This window comes from Musa acuminata, chromosome BXJ3-9 (genome assembly GCF_036884655.1).
Source record: "Musa acuminata AAA Group cultivar baxijiao chromosome BXJ3-9, Cavendish_Baxijiao_AAA, whole genome shotgun sequence".
NCBI classification, from domain to species: Eukaryota; Viridiplantae; Streptophyta; class Magnoliopsida; order Zingiberales; family Musaceae; genus Musa; species Musa acuminata.
Window position 1 is genome coordinate 43,621,356 of NC_088357.1, and position 14,445 is coordinate 43,635,800.

Genomic DNA, 14,445 nt, shown 5'->3' on the forward strand with positions numbered 1-14,445 from the left:
ACGTGTTGGTCTCGCGACTACAACCACGGCGATCGAAACGCTCGAGATGTTGGCGGATGCGGGTAAAGACGAGAAGTCAATTGCCATGATCGTTGGTATCTTTGGCGATCTGGAGATGCTCTTCTTTGGTTACAGCAACAAGATGAAGCAGCTGGCCTGGGAGATTCAGAGCCGATTCAGGGAAGAAGAGAGCCATGTCTCGTGAGGCTGGTGGTGCAACGAGCACTTGAATCCTCACTCTTCCTCTCTCACGATTGTTTCTTGATTCAGTGGCTTGGCTGACAAATGATTTACTGGGTTTCTGTTCTTGTTATGTGCCCTTGATATATCCTCTCTTGGGATCTGCACTTCTTCTTGTCAGGTGCAAGCGTTATTGATCTTGGGTATTCTGTTACAGTGCATAGTGGTGGCGTTCTTGTTGTGTTCATAAGATTGAGGCAACGCATTAGATGTGTTCATTTGGATCCAAAGTTTTGAGAATTGTTTGGGTGCTTTGTTGATATTTCTTTATTTTATAAGCTTTGAATAATATTTTATTGAGTAAAAGTCAGATAGAGATTTATTTGATATTTAATTAATTATTAAGAATCTAAATCCTAATAGATTCCGGATGAAACTCTATAAATAAATAGGGATGAATCTATTTTTTTTCATCAATAAAATATTATTTTAATCTTTTGATAAACTCTAGGAGGTCGATTTCTTATCAAGGACGATAATCCTCTCGATCATATTTTTTCTCTCTCTCCTTTTATTATACCTAAGGGTCTTATCATATCGAAACATGTTTATAACTTCCAAACGAATTTAGTAACTAACCTCAATCAAATATGTGCCATGGTATTATTATAATTTAGATAAGAAATATGGCATATATATATATAGCAAATTCAAAAAAAATTAATTTTTATTTTTTTGTAAAGCATATTTTATGTTATAAAATATGATATTTTATTTAAAAAAATAAAATTAATCCTAACCTATGTCCTATCGATCGTTACCTCTGTCTCGTCATGATGCTCTTTGTCCCTCGTCATTTCTTATCATCTTCATCATTTCAAACTATGTTACAATACCTCTCAACTATAATAGGGCCTCGTCATGAAATCCACGTTGCCTTCGTAATGACCCACCGAGAGGCTCAATCACCTTCGTCCGCAAAGGCACTCTTCGCAAGCTCAGCCCTACCCCACATGAAGTCTTCATCATGATGCTGAATTGATAATTGAGGAGTTATATTAATTAAAATTATATATTATTAAATTTTAAAATAATTATATTCAGAAAGGGATTACCAATAACAATAACAATGTCCTTGTTTTATTTTACATCAAAATAATGGGTAGAATAAATAACTCGTCGGACGTGACATTAACTAGAATAGAAGAGCCACTATCCAATAAGAAAGGGCTAAACCACAGGAAGAACAGAACCGATCCAATCTGTGACACTGAAGCGATCGCACGCGGACAGAGATAATTGGGGCGAATTGAGTTGGCTCGGGCTCGGTTAGCTTAAGATTGGGTCGATCAATTAAAATTACATGTAAACGGCCGACAAGTCAGGAAATTATGAACTTATGGATCAAAAATATCAATTTGTTACCATACAATTCTCTGTAATAAATATTCGTCAAAGAATTGTTACCGGACAATTCTCTGTCTTGGCGATCGCATGGCGCCCAAGAAGAACCGCGCTCGCCTCATCGAGGCCAGGAAGCATCTCTGCCCCTGCAGCAGGGCAGTCCAATCCCCGCGCGGCGGTCCTCCGGCAGCGACCTCGGAGCTCCCCGGTCAATCCGTCACCCCGCGCCTCTCCTCCACTCGTCCAACCCAAGAGACACCATCCTCTCAAGAAACATTCTCGGTGCCTCTCCGGGAAGGAGAACAAAGCTTCGAGTTTGTCAATTTCATGGACTCCGGTGTGGTTTGGATCGACCCAGACCAAATGGAAAAGATGAAGCTCGACTGCTCGTCTTCACTGAAGCGTGTCACGTCTCAACTACTCATTGATATGCCATATGCAGAGGGGCTGATCGACGAGCTGCAAAGATTGGTGGACGGAGACAAAAGCGAGGAGGCAATGGAGCATATCAGTTATCTTTCGGAGGCTCTGGAGGTGATCTTCTATGATTACAGCTTCGATATGAAGCATCTGGCATGGAAGTTTAAGCGCCAACTTGGCGGGCGGTTCCTGCAGTGATCGCAGAGAGGAAAGGAGCGGCCCATCTGGTGGCGGCCGGTCGCTGTGAGGGTGGCGGTGTCATGTGCACTTCAATACTGCGCGTCTCTCTCTCTATCTCTCTCTAGAGGGCAGTTCTTGATCTTGGGATCCTGTTCTTGTTGTGTTTCTATAGAACTCGGAGATTTCTTGTTCTGCTGCAGTGTGGCTCATAATGTGATGCAGTTTTCTGGTGGCAAAAAATACTACAAAGAATTGTGTTCTTGTGTCTTGTGGTTCTCAATGTGATGTAATCGCTGCAATATTATCTCAGTACAAGTTTTGCTTCTTGGTCATGGTGTTCAAATAATTAGGTACAATCTTGCTTGAATACAAGACGTTGTGGGAGAAAAAAGTTTGAGACTCTAAAGCAATTAGAAATTTCAATAGTTATAAAAGAAGAAGTCTGAAAGGAATATAATACATCTAAGAAAATTTTATAGTTTTTTAGAGATACATCAATCTAATGATTTTGTATATTATGTTTTGGAATATACTTGTTTTAAAGTTACAGCTTACAAGGAAGAACAAGTACAAGTAATGAATAATAAATTACAAGCTATTAAAAAAACAAGACTTGGAACCGAATAAATTTGTCCTTAGGAAAAGAAGCAATTAGACTTAATTAAGTGAACATGTCAAAATTTAATGTTGATGGCTCATTTCAAAAGAAATTGCCAAAGGATATACTTAAATTCCAAGTATCGACTTTTCAGAAATTTTTGCTCTGATTGTTAGAATTTATACAATTAGAATAATATTAGCAATGGCAACCAAAAAAAAATAACCGATGAGGCGAGACCTGCGCAGCGAGGTTGGATTGACTCGTCGAGGGTATTTTAGAGGGGCGGTGCCCCATGATTCAGGTAGGACTAACCATGCTGGTCGAACGATAGGGGCCTGTCAAGGCGAAACCGAAGCGTCGTAACCGGTGAGGCGAGACCTGCGTGGCGAGGCTGGATTGACTCGTCGGGGGGCATTTTAGAGGGGCAGTGCCCTGTGATTCTGGCAAGATTGACTCTGCTAATCAGGCGGCAGGGGTCTGATGAGGCAAAACTGACGTGTCGACACCGACACGATGAAACCGACATGTCGACACCGATGCGACGAAACCGACGTGTCGAAACCAATGTGTCGAAACTGACGAAGCGAAACTAACATGTCATAGGTTGGATAACGGGTTTGGCATGGCTCAGAGTTACGGCTACCGAGATGCGACTGAGGTGTGGCTTAGGCGTTAGATTGGTCGAGGTGCGCTGAGGCGTGGCTTGGGCGTTGGATTGGCCGAGATGTGTGGCTCAGGTGTTAGATGGCCGGTGTGCATGGCTTGGCGTTGGATTAGCCGAGATACGGCTTAGGCATTGGATTGGCCGAGATGCGTGGCTCAGACGCTAGATTTGGCCAAAATGCGACTCAGGCGTTGGATTAGCTAAGATGAGGCTTGGGCATTGGATTGGCCGAGATGCGTGGCTCGGACGTTGGATTTGGCCGAGATGTGACTCGGGCATTGGATGGCCGATGTGTGTGGCTCGGACATTAGATTTGGTCGAGTGGCGACTTGGGCGTTGGATGGCCGAGGTGCGTGGCTCGGATGCTGGATTTGGCCGAGATGCGACTTGGGCATTGGATGGCCAATGTGCGTGGCTCGGACGCTGGATTTGGCCGAGATGCGACTTGGGCATTGGATGGCCAATGTGCGTGGCTCGGACGCTGGATTTGGTCGAGATGCGACTCGGGTGTTGGATGGCCAAGGTTGTTGCTCGGACGCTGGATTTGGCCGAGATGTGACTCGGGAGTTGGATGGCTGATGTGCGTGGCTCGGATGCTGGATTTGGCCGAGTGGGTGGCTTCGGCTTTGTATCGAGTCTGGGGACTGAGTTGTAAGCTCGGCTCTGAATTGAATCTAGGGACCGAGTTGTGAGCTCGGCTTCGAATTGAGTCTGGGGACCGAGTTGTGAGCTCAGCTCCAAATTGAGTCTAGGGATCGAGTTGTGAGCTTGGCTCCGAATTGAATCTAGGGATCGAATTGTGAGCTCGGCTCCGAATTGAGTCTGGGGACCAAGTTGTGAGCTCGGCTCCGAATTGAGTCTGGGGACTGAGTTGTGAGCTTGGCTCTGAATTAAATCTAGGGACTAAGTTATGAGCTCGGCTCTGAATTGAATCTAGGGATCGAATTGTGAGTTTGGCTCCGAATTGAGTCTGGGGACCGAGTTGTGAGCTCGGCTCCGAATTGAATCTAGGGACCAAGTTGTGAGCTCGACTCCGAATTGAATCTGGGGACCGAGTTGTGAGCTCGGCTCCGAATTGAATCTAGGGACCGAGTTGTGAGCTCGACTCCGAATTGAATCTGGGGACCGAGTTGTGAGCTCGGCTCCGAATTGAATCTGGGGACCGAGTTGTGAGCTCAGCTCCGAATTGAATCTGGGGATCGAGTTGTGAGCTTGGCTCCGAATTGAGTTTGGCAGGTCAGTAAGGAGCAATCTGGAGCGACCCGAGGAGGAGTTGATGGGTTGCCAGTCGAGAGCGATGTGGAGCGACCCGGGGAAGGATCGAGCTTGGGTTGCTGATGGATCGTTAGTCAGAAGTGATTTGGAGTGACCCGGGCAGGAATCATGCTTGGGTTGCTAACGGGTCACCAGTCAGGAGTGATCTGGAGCGACCCGGGCAGGAATCATGCTTGGGTTGGTGATGGGTCGCTAGTCAGAAGCGATCTAGAGTGACCTGGGTAGGAATCGTGCTTTTGGTTGGTGATGGGTCGCTAGTCAGGAGCGATCTGGAGTGACCCAAGCAGGAATCGTGCTTGGGTTGGTGACGGGTTGCCAGTCAAAAGCGATCTTGAGTGACCCAGGCAGGAATCATACTTGGGTTACTAACGGATCGCCAATCAGGAGAGATCTGGAGCGACCCGGGCAGGAATCGTGCTTGGGTTGCTACGGGTCGCCGGTCAGGGTCGCTAGTCAGGAGCGATCTAGAGTGACTTGGGTAGAAATCGTGCTTGGGTTACTGACAGGTCGCTAGTCAGGAGCAATCTGGAGTGACCCGGGCAGGAATCGTGCCTAGGTTGTTGATGGGTCGCCATTCAGGAGCGATCTAGAGTGACCCAGGCAAGAATCTGGGCCGGCGAGGCATAGGTCGGGAAATGATCAGGCGAGGCACTGGCAAGAGTTGGGCCAGCGGGCCTTAGGTCGGGAACCAATCTGGTGTGCCTCGAGCAAGAGCTGGGCCAGCGAGCCGCAGGTCGGGAGCCGATCTGGAGAGGCTCGGGCAAGAGCTGGGCCAGCGAGCCGTAGGTCGGGAATTGATCTGGAGAGCTTCGGGCAAGAGCTGGGCATGCGGGTCGCAGGTCGGGAATCGATCTAGTGAGTCTCGAGCAAGAGCTAGGTCAGCGAGCCGTAAGTCGGGAGCCGATTTAGAGAGGCTCGGGCAAGAGCTGGGCCAGCGAGCCGCAGGTCGGGAACCGATCTAGAGAGCCTCGAGCAAGAGCTGGGCCAACGAGCCACAAGTCGGGAGCCGATCTAGAGAGGCTCGGGCAAGAGCTGGGCTAGTGAGCCGCAAGTCGAGAACCGATCTAGAGATCCTTGGGCAAGAGTTGGGCCAGCAAGCCGCAAGTCAGGAGCTAATTTGGAGAGGCTCGGGCAAGAGCTGGGTCAACGAGCCATAGGTCAGGAGTTGATCTCGAGAGGCTCGGGCAAGAGCTAGGCCAGTGGGTCACAGGTCGGGAACCGATCCAGAGAGCCTGTGGACTTCTTGTCGCGAGTGGCTTTTCGGCGGGAGATTTTGGATGACAAGGCATCTTTTGATAGGTCCCCTGGGACGTGGAGTTGCTTCTCGGGATTCCTTGAGATAGTGCTCGAGGTGACCCTTTCGGATGAAGTCCTCGCTTTGATTCAAGAGGTCACGGTAATCTTCTGTGTCGTGGCCGTAGTCCCAATGGAACGTGCTCAAAAGGAGAGGCGAAGGCCTTAGGAGCAGTAGCTCTTGTCAGTCGGGCCTCTGTCGGGGTCACACCGGGGCTACTGAAGTTGTTCCCCGGGATTGTCCCGCCCTTGGCCTCTTGTTGTTCATGCACTTTCCTGCCACCAGAGCTTCGGCGATGATGCACTGGTTGGCACGCTGGAGCATCTCGGGGATGGCTACTAGCGACCTCTCGATTAGTGACCAGAAGAACCTTGAAGGCTTCAAGCCCATCAGAAACGCCTACATGATAAGAGAGGGGTGAGCGTCCGGGAATCCCCAGATCTCAGTGGCAAAGCATGTCACGAACTGAGAGAGCGACTCGTCTTCGTGCTGGGATAACATAAGCAGGGTGGCAATGGAAGGCCTAGGTCGCGCGCTGGCGAGGAAGTTCTGCTCAAACTCCTCGGTGAGTTGGTCGAAGGATGAGATCGAGGATTGGCATAGCTGGCTGAACCATGCTCATGCCGATCCCCTTAGAGTGGTCGGAAATGCCTGGCACATCAATGCATCGGAGGTGCTAGAGAGGGCCATCTGAGCCCGGAATGCGGAGATGTGCTCCGTGGGATCGGAGCTACCGTCGTATGTCTCCAATGTCGACAGCCTGAAGTCGAGAGGTACCAGCTTGTCCTGTACTTCCTGAGTGAAAGGGGACCTGCCCGAGCTGCCTTCGTTAGATTTTCGAAACTTACGCTAGAACGCGTCTAGACATTGGTTGACCCAGGACAATTGGGCCCTAAGCGAGTCATCCGTCGAGTCGGATGATATGGTGTCAGGCTCGAAGTGGGGTAGTGTGACTCGGCAAGGTGCGGGTATGCTCTGCTCGGGTGGACCTCTCGGGTCCGTCGTTTGGTCTCGGGCTTCTCCCATCCTGACCTGCTCCATGCTCGGCCCCTGCTAGGTCGGGTCAATCGAGGGAGCTGCTAGCTACATGATCTAGGGAATGAGCAAGGACAAGCATCTGCTTCATCCCTACCATCGCTTGTACTTGCTTAGTCAGGCTGAGGAACGCCTCGAGCGACACGGCCGAGGGTCCCGTGGTAAGTCCGAGTTGTTGAACGGGTGCCAGTAGTGATCTAGCATCAAGACCGGGATCCCCCCATCACAAAGGATGGGGAGGGGCTGATCTCCGAGCCTGACAGAAGGGTGACTGGCCGGTAGTTCTCCCTCAAGGAGAGCTCCTACGGGATGCTCATGCGACAAGGCCCTCCTTCTAGTGCCAAAATGTTAGTGAACAAATGTGTCGTGGATGGTGTGTTAGGATCAGGAGCACTAAGAGGGGGGGTGAATTAGTGCAGCGGAAAACTTTCGACAATTAAAACTGTGTTCGTACGATAAAAGCAATTTCGATAGAAAACCCGATTCGTAAATCACTTTAACTTGTGATCAAGCGAGATGCAGTTAAAGCGAATCTATGAAGGCAGTTTGCAGTTATGATAGAAATCAGAATGTACTGCAAACTGAAATATGATATTCGTATGATAAAACTGATTTACGTCTAAACATCGATTCGAAAAATACTGAACTTTGAAACACGATCGTAGATGCGCAGAAGACAGTAAGCTATTGAGGAGGTTTGTAGTAAAGATAATATGTTCAAAGTAAATGCAAACTAGAGAAGACGAGAGTTTATAGTGGTTCGGTCAATCGTGACCTACATCCACTCCTCCGATTCATCTTCCGTCGAGGCCACCGACATCCACTAATGATCTTCCTTTACTAGGCGAAGATCAATCTCCTTCTTACACCCCTCTTCTCCTTTTGCTTGGTTTAGGAGACAACCCTTACAAGCACTCACTCTCCTCTTTTAAACAGAATTCTAACACTTAAGCTAGAGGAGGGAAATTCTAGAGTTTGTAGCAGCGTTTTCTCTCTTTTAATCTCTCTGTGCTTGTGTCTTCTACCCAGGGATGGGAGGGGAATTTATAGGCCCCAAACCAGTTTGAATTTGGAGCTCAAAACTGTCATCTCCCGAAATTCCGGGGTCTGGCGGTTGCACCGCCTGGCAGAGCTTGAAGACTGAGCCTCTGGGCGGTGCCACCTCCTGTCAGGGGCGGTTGCACCTCCTACCAGAGCTCAGAGACCGAGCTCAGGCAGTGCCACTGCCTGACTGGGGCGGTTGCACCGCCCAGCCAGAGCTCAAAGACCGAGCTCAGGCGGTTGCACCTTTGTCAAAGGCAGTTGCACCGCCCGGCCAGAGCTCGAAGACTGAACCTTGGGCGATGCCACCACCGACCCAGGCGATGCCACCTCTGGCCAAGAAATCTGGGTCCGAATGGGTTGATCCATTCGGCCCAATTTGTGTTTGTCAAGGTGCCAATTGCCCCAAGATTAAGTTAATGGGATCACCTCCCATTTCTAACTTAATCATCATGCTAACTACGAATTTCTTAAGACATTTACTACAACTTGCTCCGGTGCATCAATCGCTTCTTCCGGCGAGCTTCCGACGAACATCCGACGAACCTTCGGCGATGCTCCGGCGGACTTTCGGCAAACTCTTGGACTTGCGATGATCCACTTGGTGAGTTCCGACGAGCTTCTTTGGCAAGCTCCTGGACTTCTCGGATTTGTTCTCGCAAAACCTCCGACGACCGTCTGGACTTCCGTCGAACTCTCGAACACCCAACGTGATCATAGTCTTGACTCCGGCGCAACTCCTGTTGCATGTCTTACTTCCATCGTAGTTAATCCTGCACATGTAAAACAAAACTTCGATCGAGACAATTAATCCTAAGCAATTAACCAAGTTATCCGGCATGTCATTGGTCCCTCGACGCTTCGTCCGATTCTTCGGCGCATCGTCCTTTCCTACGGCCTATTGCCCAATCGGCCAGTTGACTCCGCAACTCCGATATCCTTGGCACAATGCCCGCTCTTCTTGGCCCGATGCCCGAGTCCACGACCCGAAGCCTTCTATCGATACGTCGACCGATCCACCGGCCCGACGTCCAATCTTCTGACATGTTCTTCCGGCACAACATGATTTTTTCTGCTTTAATTGTCTCATCCTGATCGGAGCATCCTGCGTCACTCAAAACACAGATTAAAATATAAACATATATCAAGTGGTTTCATCATTAAAATATGAGATTCAACATGGTGAGTCAGCATGGCCTGGTCCATGGGTCAATGTCAGGAGTCTTCTATTGGCTGAGCTGGATGCCGAGGTCGACCGGGCCCTCGCGATGGGGTGTTGATTAGCGTTCCTTGGTGTGCTAATCCGGGCGCCATGTATGCTGAGCTACGTCTCTCCTTCTCCGGGGTGGTTGGCAGCTCATCTTCGTGAGGTGGTCATGCCCTTAGGAAGGAGTGCTGGTTGGCGTTGGTCGGGATCCGGACCAATTGGCTATTCTCCTTCGTGCACTGGATGGCGATTCTTGGGTGGTTGACAGCTCGTCTTCGTGAGGTGGTCGTGTTTTCCTGTAAAAAATGACCCTTGTCGGGATCACCCGACAACGCCCCTCTAACGTGCAAGTCAGTAGAGTGATCAATTGATCTTTTTCTCCTCCCCTTCTTGGATCAGGTCGAGGGTATTTATACCTACATTCAGGAATTGGTCGGGCTCTGGTCCGGCATGGCCGTTGACTTTGGGGAAGGAACAACCTCTATGACGAGATAGCGTCTTCAGCAGTGCTTGAGCGGCATCAGACGTCACTGCCCTAACAGCAAACGGCACCACCCCCCGCTCTTGGAGTAGTTAGGCCGCACAATCACACCGTTGGAACTTGATGTGACGTGCACCCCACGATTCTGGAGGCGTACGGTGTTGCGTCGGTCTGCAGAGTCTGTCGGTGGTTCACATAGGGCCAAAATACACCCTATCATCCATCAAAATGACTATTATACACACTTGAAATGTTATTAGCAAAACAATGGATTTCTCAGAGCCTTAAATACTCTCTTTCTCAGTGTGAGAAGCAAGTCTTTCTCTCTTGCCTCTCATGGCACCCAAGAAGAAGAAGAACCGTCGCCGGGACTCCAAGTCCAAGACGCAGCCGGGCTCCTCCAGCGGCACCGTCCCGTCTCCGCCCCAAGATTCTCCCCCGGTCACTACGGAGCTCCACGATGAAGCCACCACCTCTCAAGAACCCACCTCTTCCGCCGCCCCCGAGGGTGCAACCCCCGCGTCTCCTTCAGTCGCATCCGTCGGCCCCCACTCCCGCTCGCAAGGGGAAGAAGTAGTAGAAGAAAGAGGCGTCGACGAGGCTGATCCCCAGATGGCCGCTCTTGCAGATTCTGTAGACAACATGACGGTCGCCGACGAGTATGGCCTGGGATGGCTCGTGCGTGGCATTGGCACGCTGGGTTCCACCTTCCCGGAGCTAATGTCGATGACCAGAGAGTTAGAAGATTTGCCGGATAACCAAGAAAGACAGGAAGTAATGGCTGATCTCACCGAATCCTTAGAGGCTGTGGGGAATATTTTCAGAGGTTACACCAATTTGCTGAAGAGAACGGTGAGGATTCTCGAGCAGGAACGCAGCCACCGCAGAGAAGGCGGCGGCGGTGGCAGCAGTACTGCGGGTGGTGGTGGCGGTGGCAGCAGAACTGCGGGTGGTGGTGGCGGTGGCAGCAGTACTGCGGGTGGTGGTGGCGGTGGTAGCAGTACTGCGGGTGGTGGTGGCGGTGGCAGAAGTACTAGGGGTGGTGGTGGCGGTGGTAGCAATACTGCGGGTGGTGGTGGAGGTGGCAGCAGTACTGCGGGTGGTGGCGGTGAGTCTGGCGGTGCAACCAGCACTTGACTGCTGTGTGCTGAGTCTTCAACCTCTCCCCCTCTTTCTCTCTCTCGGAAGTTCTCGATGTGGTGTTCTTGATCTTGGGTTATCTTGTTCAGTGTACAGAAGTTGGGGTGATTGGTTGATGGTGCAAGCAATCTGTTCTTGGGGTTCTGTCTGTAAAAGAACTTGGAGATTTCTTGTTCTACTGCAGTGGCAGTTAATCTGACAGTTTCATTAGTTTCTCTTGGCAAAAAATAATACCAAGAATTGTGTTCTTCTGTCCTGTACCAAAAATGTCGCAATGCTGCCTGTGTTTTGCTGCAATATTATTTTGCTTCCTGTTCATGAGTCTGACTGTCTGTGTCATGTGATTTTGAGTGCCAGACTACTTAGGTGTTTCAAGACCATTTCTTGAGAGAGAGAGAGAGAGAGAGAGAGATGACTTGACATTGATTGATGTTGGAAAATCCCTGAAGGAGTAATTCTTCTTGTTCATCAAGAAGCTAGCACTAAAGATGTGGTTTTGTAAGATGAGGACAATGTAACCCCTGCTTCATCAGAACAAGAACGCACAAGAAATCTCAACCTTGGTGGGCATGGGATCCAAAACAACAAGATTGCTGCAGACTCTAGCACTGATCCTTCAGAAATAGGCAGAGTTGCAGGATTCCAAGAGAAGCTACATCAAAAGGATCTCGAGTTCTACAAGCACAGAACAAGAACAGAGATCTAGTAATGCAAGCAAGTACTCGATCTGTCAGCCAAAACACCGAATCAAGAAACGCTCATGGGAGAGGAAGACCAAAGTTTCAAGTTCTCGTTGCACCACCAGCCTCGCGGCCACCAGTTGCAGCGGCACCAGCCTCGCCGCCGCCTTCTCTCCTGTGTTCCTGCTGAATATTTCGGGCCACCCGGTTCATCGCGTTGCCGTAAACAAAGAAAAGCGTCTCCAGATCGCCCAACACCCCAACGATCATGGCCGCCACAGTCTCGTCTTCGACTTCCTCCACCAAATCGGATAAAGCATCGACCGCCGAGTATACAGTGGGGAGAGTTTGGTGTAGACAGCCCGTGGCACGCTTCACCGAAGCCGGGATGTCCTGTTTCTTCTTGCGTCGGCCCTCCGCAGCGGCAGCAGAAACATCGAAGGCCATGGCATCATCCACAGGGGAGACGGTTGCACCCTCGGAACTGCCGGAGGCCGGCTGCTTCTCCGCCTTCGAGTCGATGCGGCACTTCTTCCTGGAATCCATGGAGAGAGAGAGAGAGAGAGAGAGAGAGAGGGTTTGGATTTCGGTTTATATATATATATATATATATATATATATATATATATATATATATATATATATATATATATATATATATATATATATATATATATATATAATTTTCCTCTAAATTAAAGAGAAACTATGCTAATAAAATAGCTTAAATTCTTTGGATCGATGTGACCAAGTGGCTCGATTTGTACCGTCATAAACTTGTGTTGGATGGCATGTAATTGAAAGATATTGTAGCAAGCTTAAATAAAGACATAATATGTCTCATGTCTCTCTATCTTAGTAATTTGATGTACATTTTCTCCCACAATGTCTTATATTCAAGCAAGATTGTACCTAATTATTTGAACACCATGACCAAGAAGCAAAACTTGTACTGAGATAATATTTGCAGCGATTACATCACATTGAGAACCACAAGACACAAGAACACAATTCTTTGGAGTATTTTTTGCCACCAGAAAACTGCATCACATTATGAGTCACACTGCAGCAGAACAAGAAATCTCCGAGTTCTATAGAAACACAACAAGAACAGGATCCCAAGATCAAGAACTGCCCTCTAGAGAGAGATAGAGAGAGAGACGCGCAGTATTGAAGTGCGCATGACACCGCCACCCTCACAGCGATCGGCCGCCACCAGATGGGCCGCTCCTTTCCTCTCTGCGATCACTGCAGGAACCGCCCGCCAAGTTGGCGCTTAAACTTCCATGCCAGATGCTTCATATCGAAGCTGTAATCATAGAAGATCACCTCCAGAGCCTCCGAAAGATAAATGATATGCTCCATTGCCTCCTCGCTTTTGTCTCCGTCCACCAATCTTTGCAGCTCGTCGATCAGCCCCTCTGCATATGGCATATCAATGAGTAGTTGAGACGTGACACGCTTCAGTGAAGACGAGCAGTCGAGCTTCATCTTTTCCATTTGGTCTGGGTCGATCCAAACCACACCGGAGTCCATGAAATTGACAAACTCGAAGCTTTGTTCTCCTTCCCGGAGAGGCACCGAGAATGTTTCTTGAGAGGATGGTGTCTCTTGGGTTGGACGAGTGGAGGAAAGGCGCGGGGTGACGGATTGACCGGGGAGCTCCGAGGTCGCTGCCGGAGGACCGCCGCGCGGGGATTGGACTGCCCTGCTGCAGGGGCAGAGATGCTTCCTGGCCTCGATGAGGCGAGCGCGGTTCTTCTTGGGCGCCATGCGATCGCCAAGACAGAGAATTGTCCGGTAACAATTCTTTGACGAATATTTATTACAGAGAATTGTATGGTAACAATTTGATATTTTTGATCCATAAGTTCATAATTTCCTGACTTGTCGGCCGTTTACATGTAATTTTAATTGATCGACCCAATCTTAAGCTAACCGAGCCCGAGCCAACTCAATTCGCCCCAATCAGTGTCGCAGATTGGATCGGTTCTTCAATTCGCCCCAATATTAGAACATTAATATTGTTATTGACAATACTTTATTTAATATAATTATCTAAATATTTAATAATATATAATTTTATTTAATATGACAATAACGTTGATAGAGATCCAATATGTGATGAAAGCATGTAGTCGAGGCTTCATGGGGTATGAGGTTGGGCTTGTATGAAATACCCTTACAAACGAAAGTGGTGACCATGCTAAGGGGCAAAAGCAATAGAGCCTCGTGATAGATTCTCACTGCTAGAGCAATGTGAGCTTCATGAAGAGGCCTTAGGTTGTCATTACCAGATAAAAGTGGCAACTAATAAGACAAAGGTTATTATTATTGAATCGGTTATGTTCTTCCTATGGTTTAGCCATTTCTTATTTGATAGTGGCTCTTCTATTCTACTTAATTCTACTTAATGTCATGTCCAATGAATTATTTATTCATACCCTACAAGTCATTATGATGGAGAATAAAACAAGGACATTGATATTGTTATTGGTAATCCTTTACTTAATATAATTATCTAAAAATTTAATAATATATATTTTTACTTAATATAGCTCCTCAATTATCAATCACATTGATAGCGATCTAATCTAAAATGAAAGCACATAGTCGAGGCTTTATGGGGTGTGAGGTTGGACTTGTATGAAGTGCCCTTACAAACAAAAAGGGTGACAAGGGCAAAGGGCATTGCGATAGATTCTCACTATGGGGGCAATGTGGGCTTCGTGAAGAGGTCTTACTATGGTTGAAGAGGACCTCAACATAACTCAAAGGGGTGAAGGCGATTAAGGGACATAAGTTGTCATTGTGAGATGAAGGTGACTATTGATAAGACAAAG

General features: G+C 48.5%; 1 protein-coding gene across 1 annotated transcript; it reads left to right on the top strand.

The window, feature by feature from the left end:
• Positions 1–10,118: 10,118 nt before the first annotated feature.
• LOC135649086 (glycine-rich RNA-binding protein GRP2A-like) lies at positions 10,119–10,919 on the top strand. Its single transcript, XM_065167192.1, has one exon. It carries the CDS (start codon positions 10,119–10,121, stop codon positions 10,917–10,919), a length of 801 nt encoding a protein of 266 aa, XP_065023264.1.
• Positions 10,920–14,445: the final 3,526 nt, after the last annotated feature.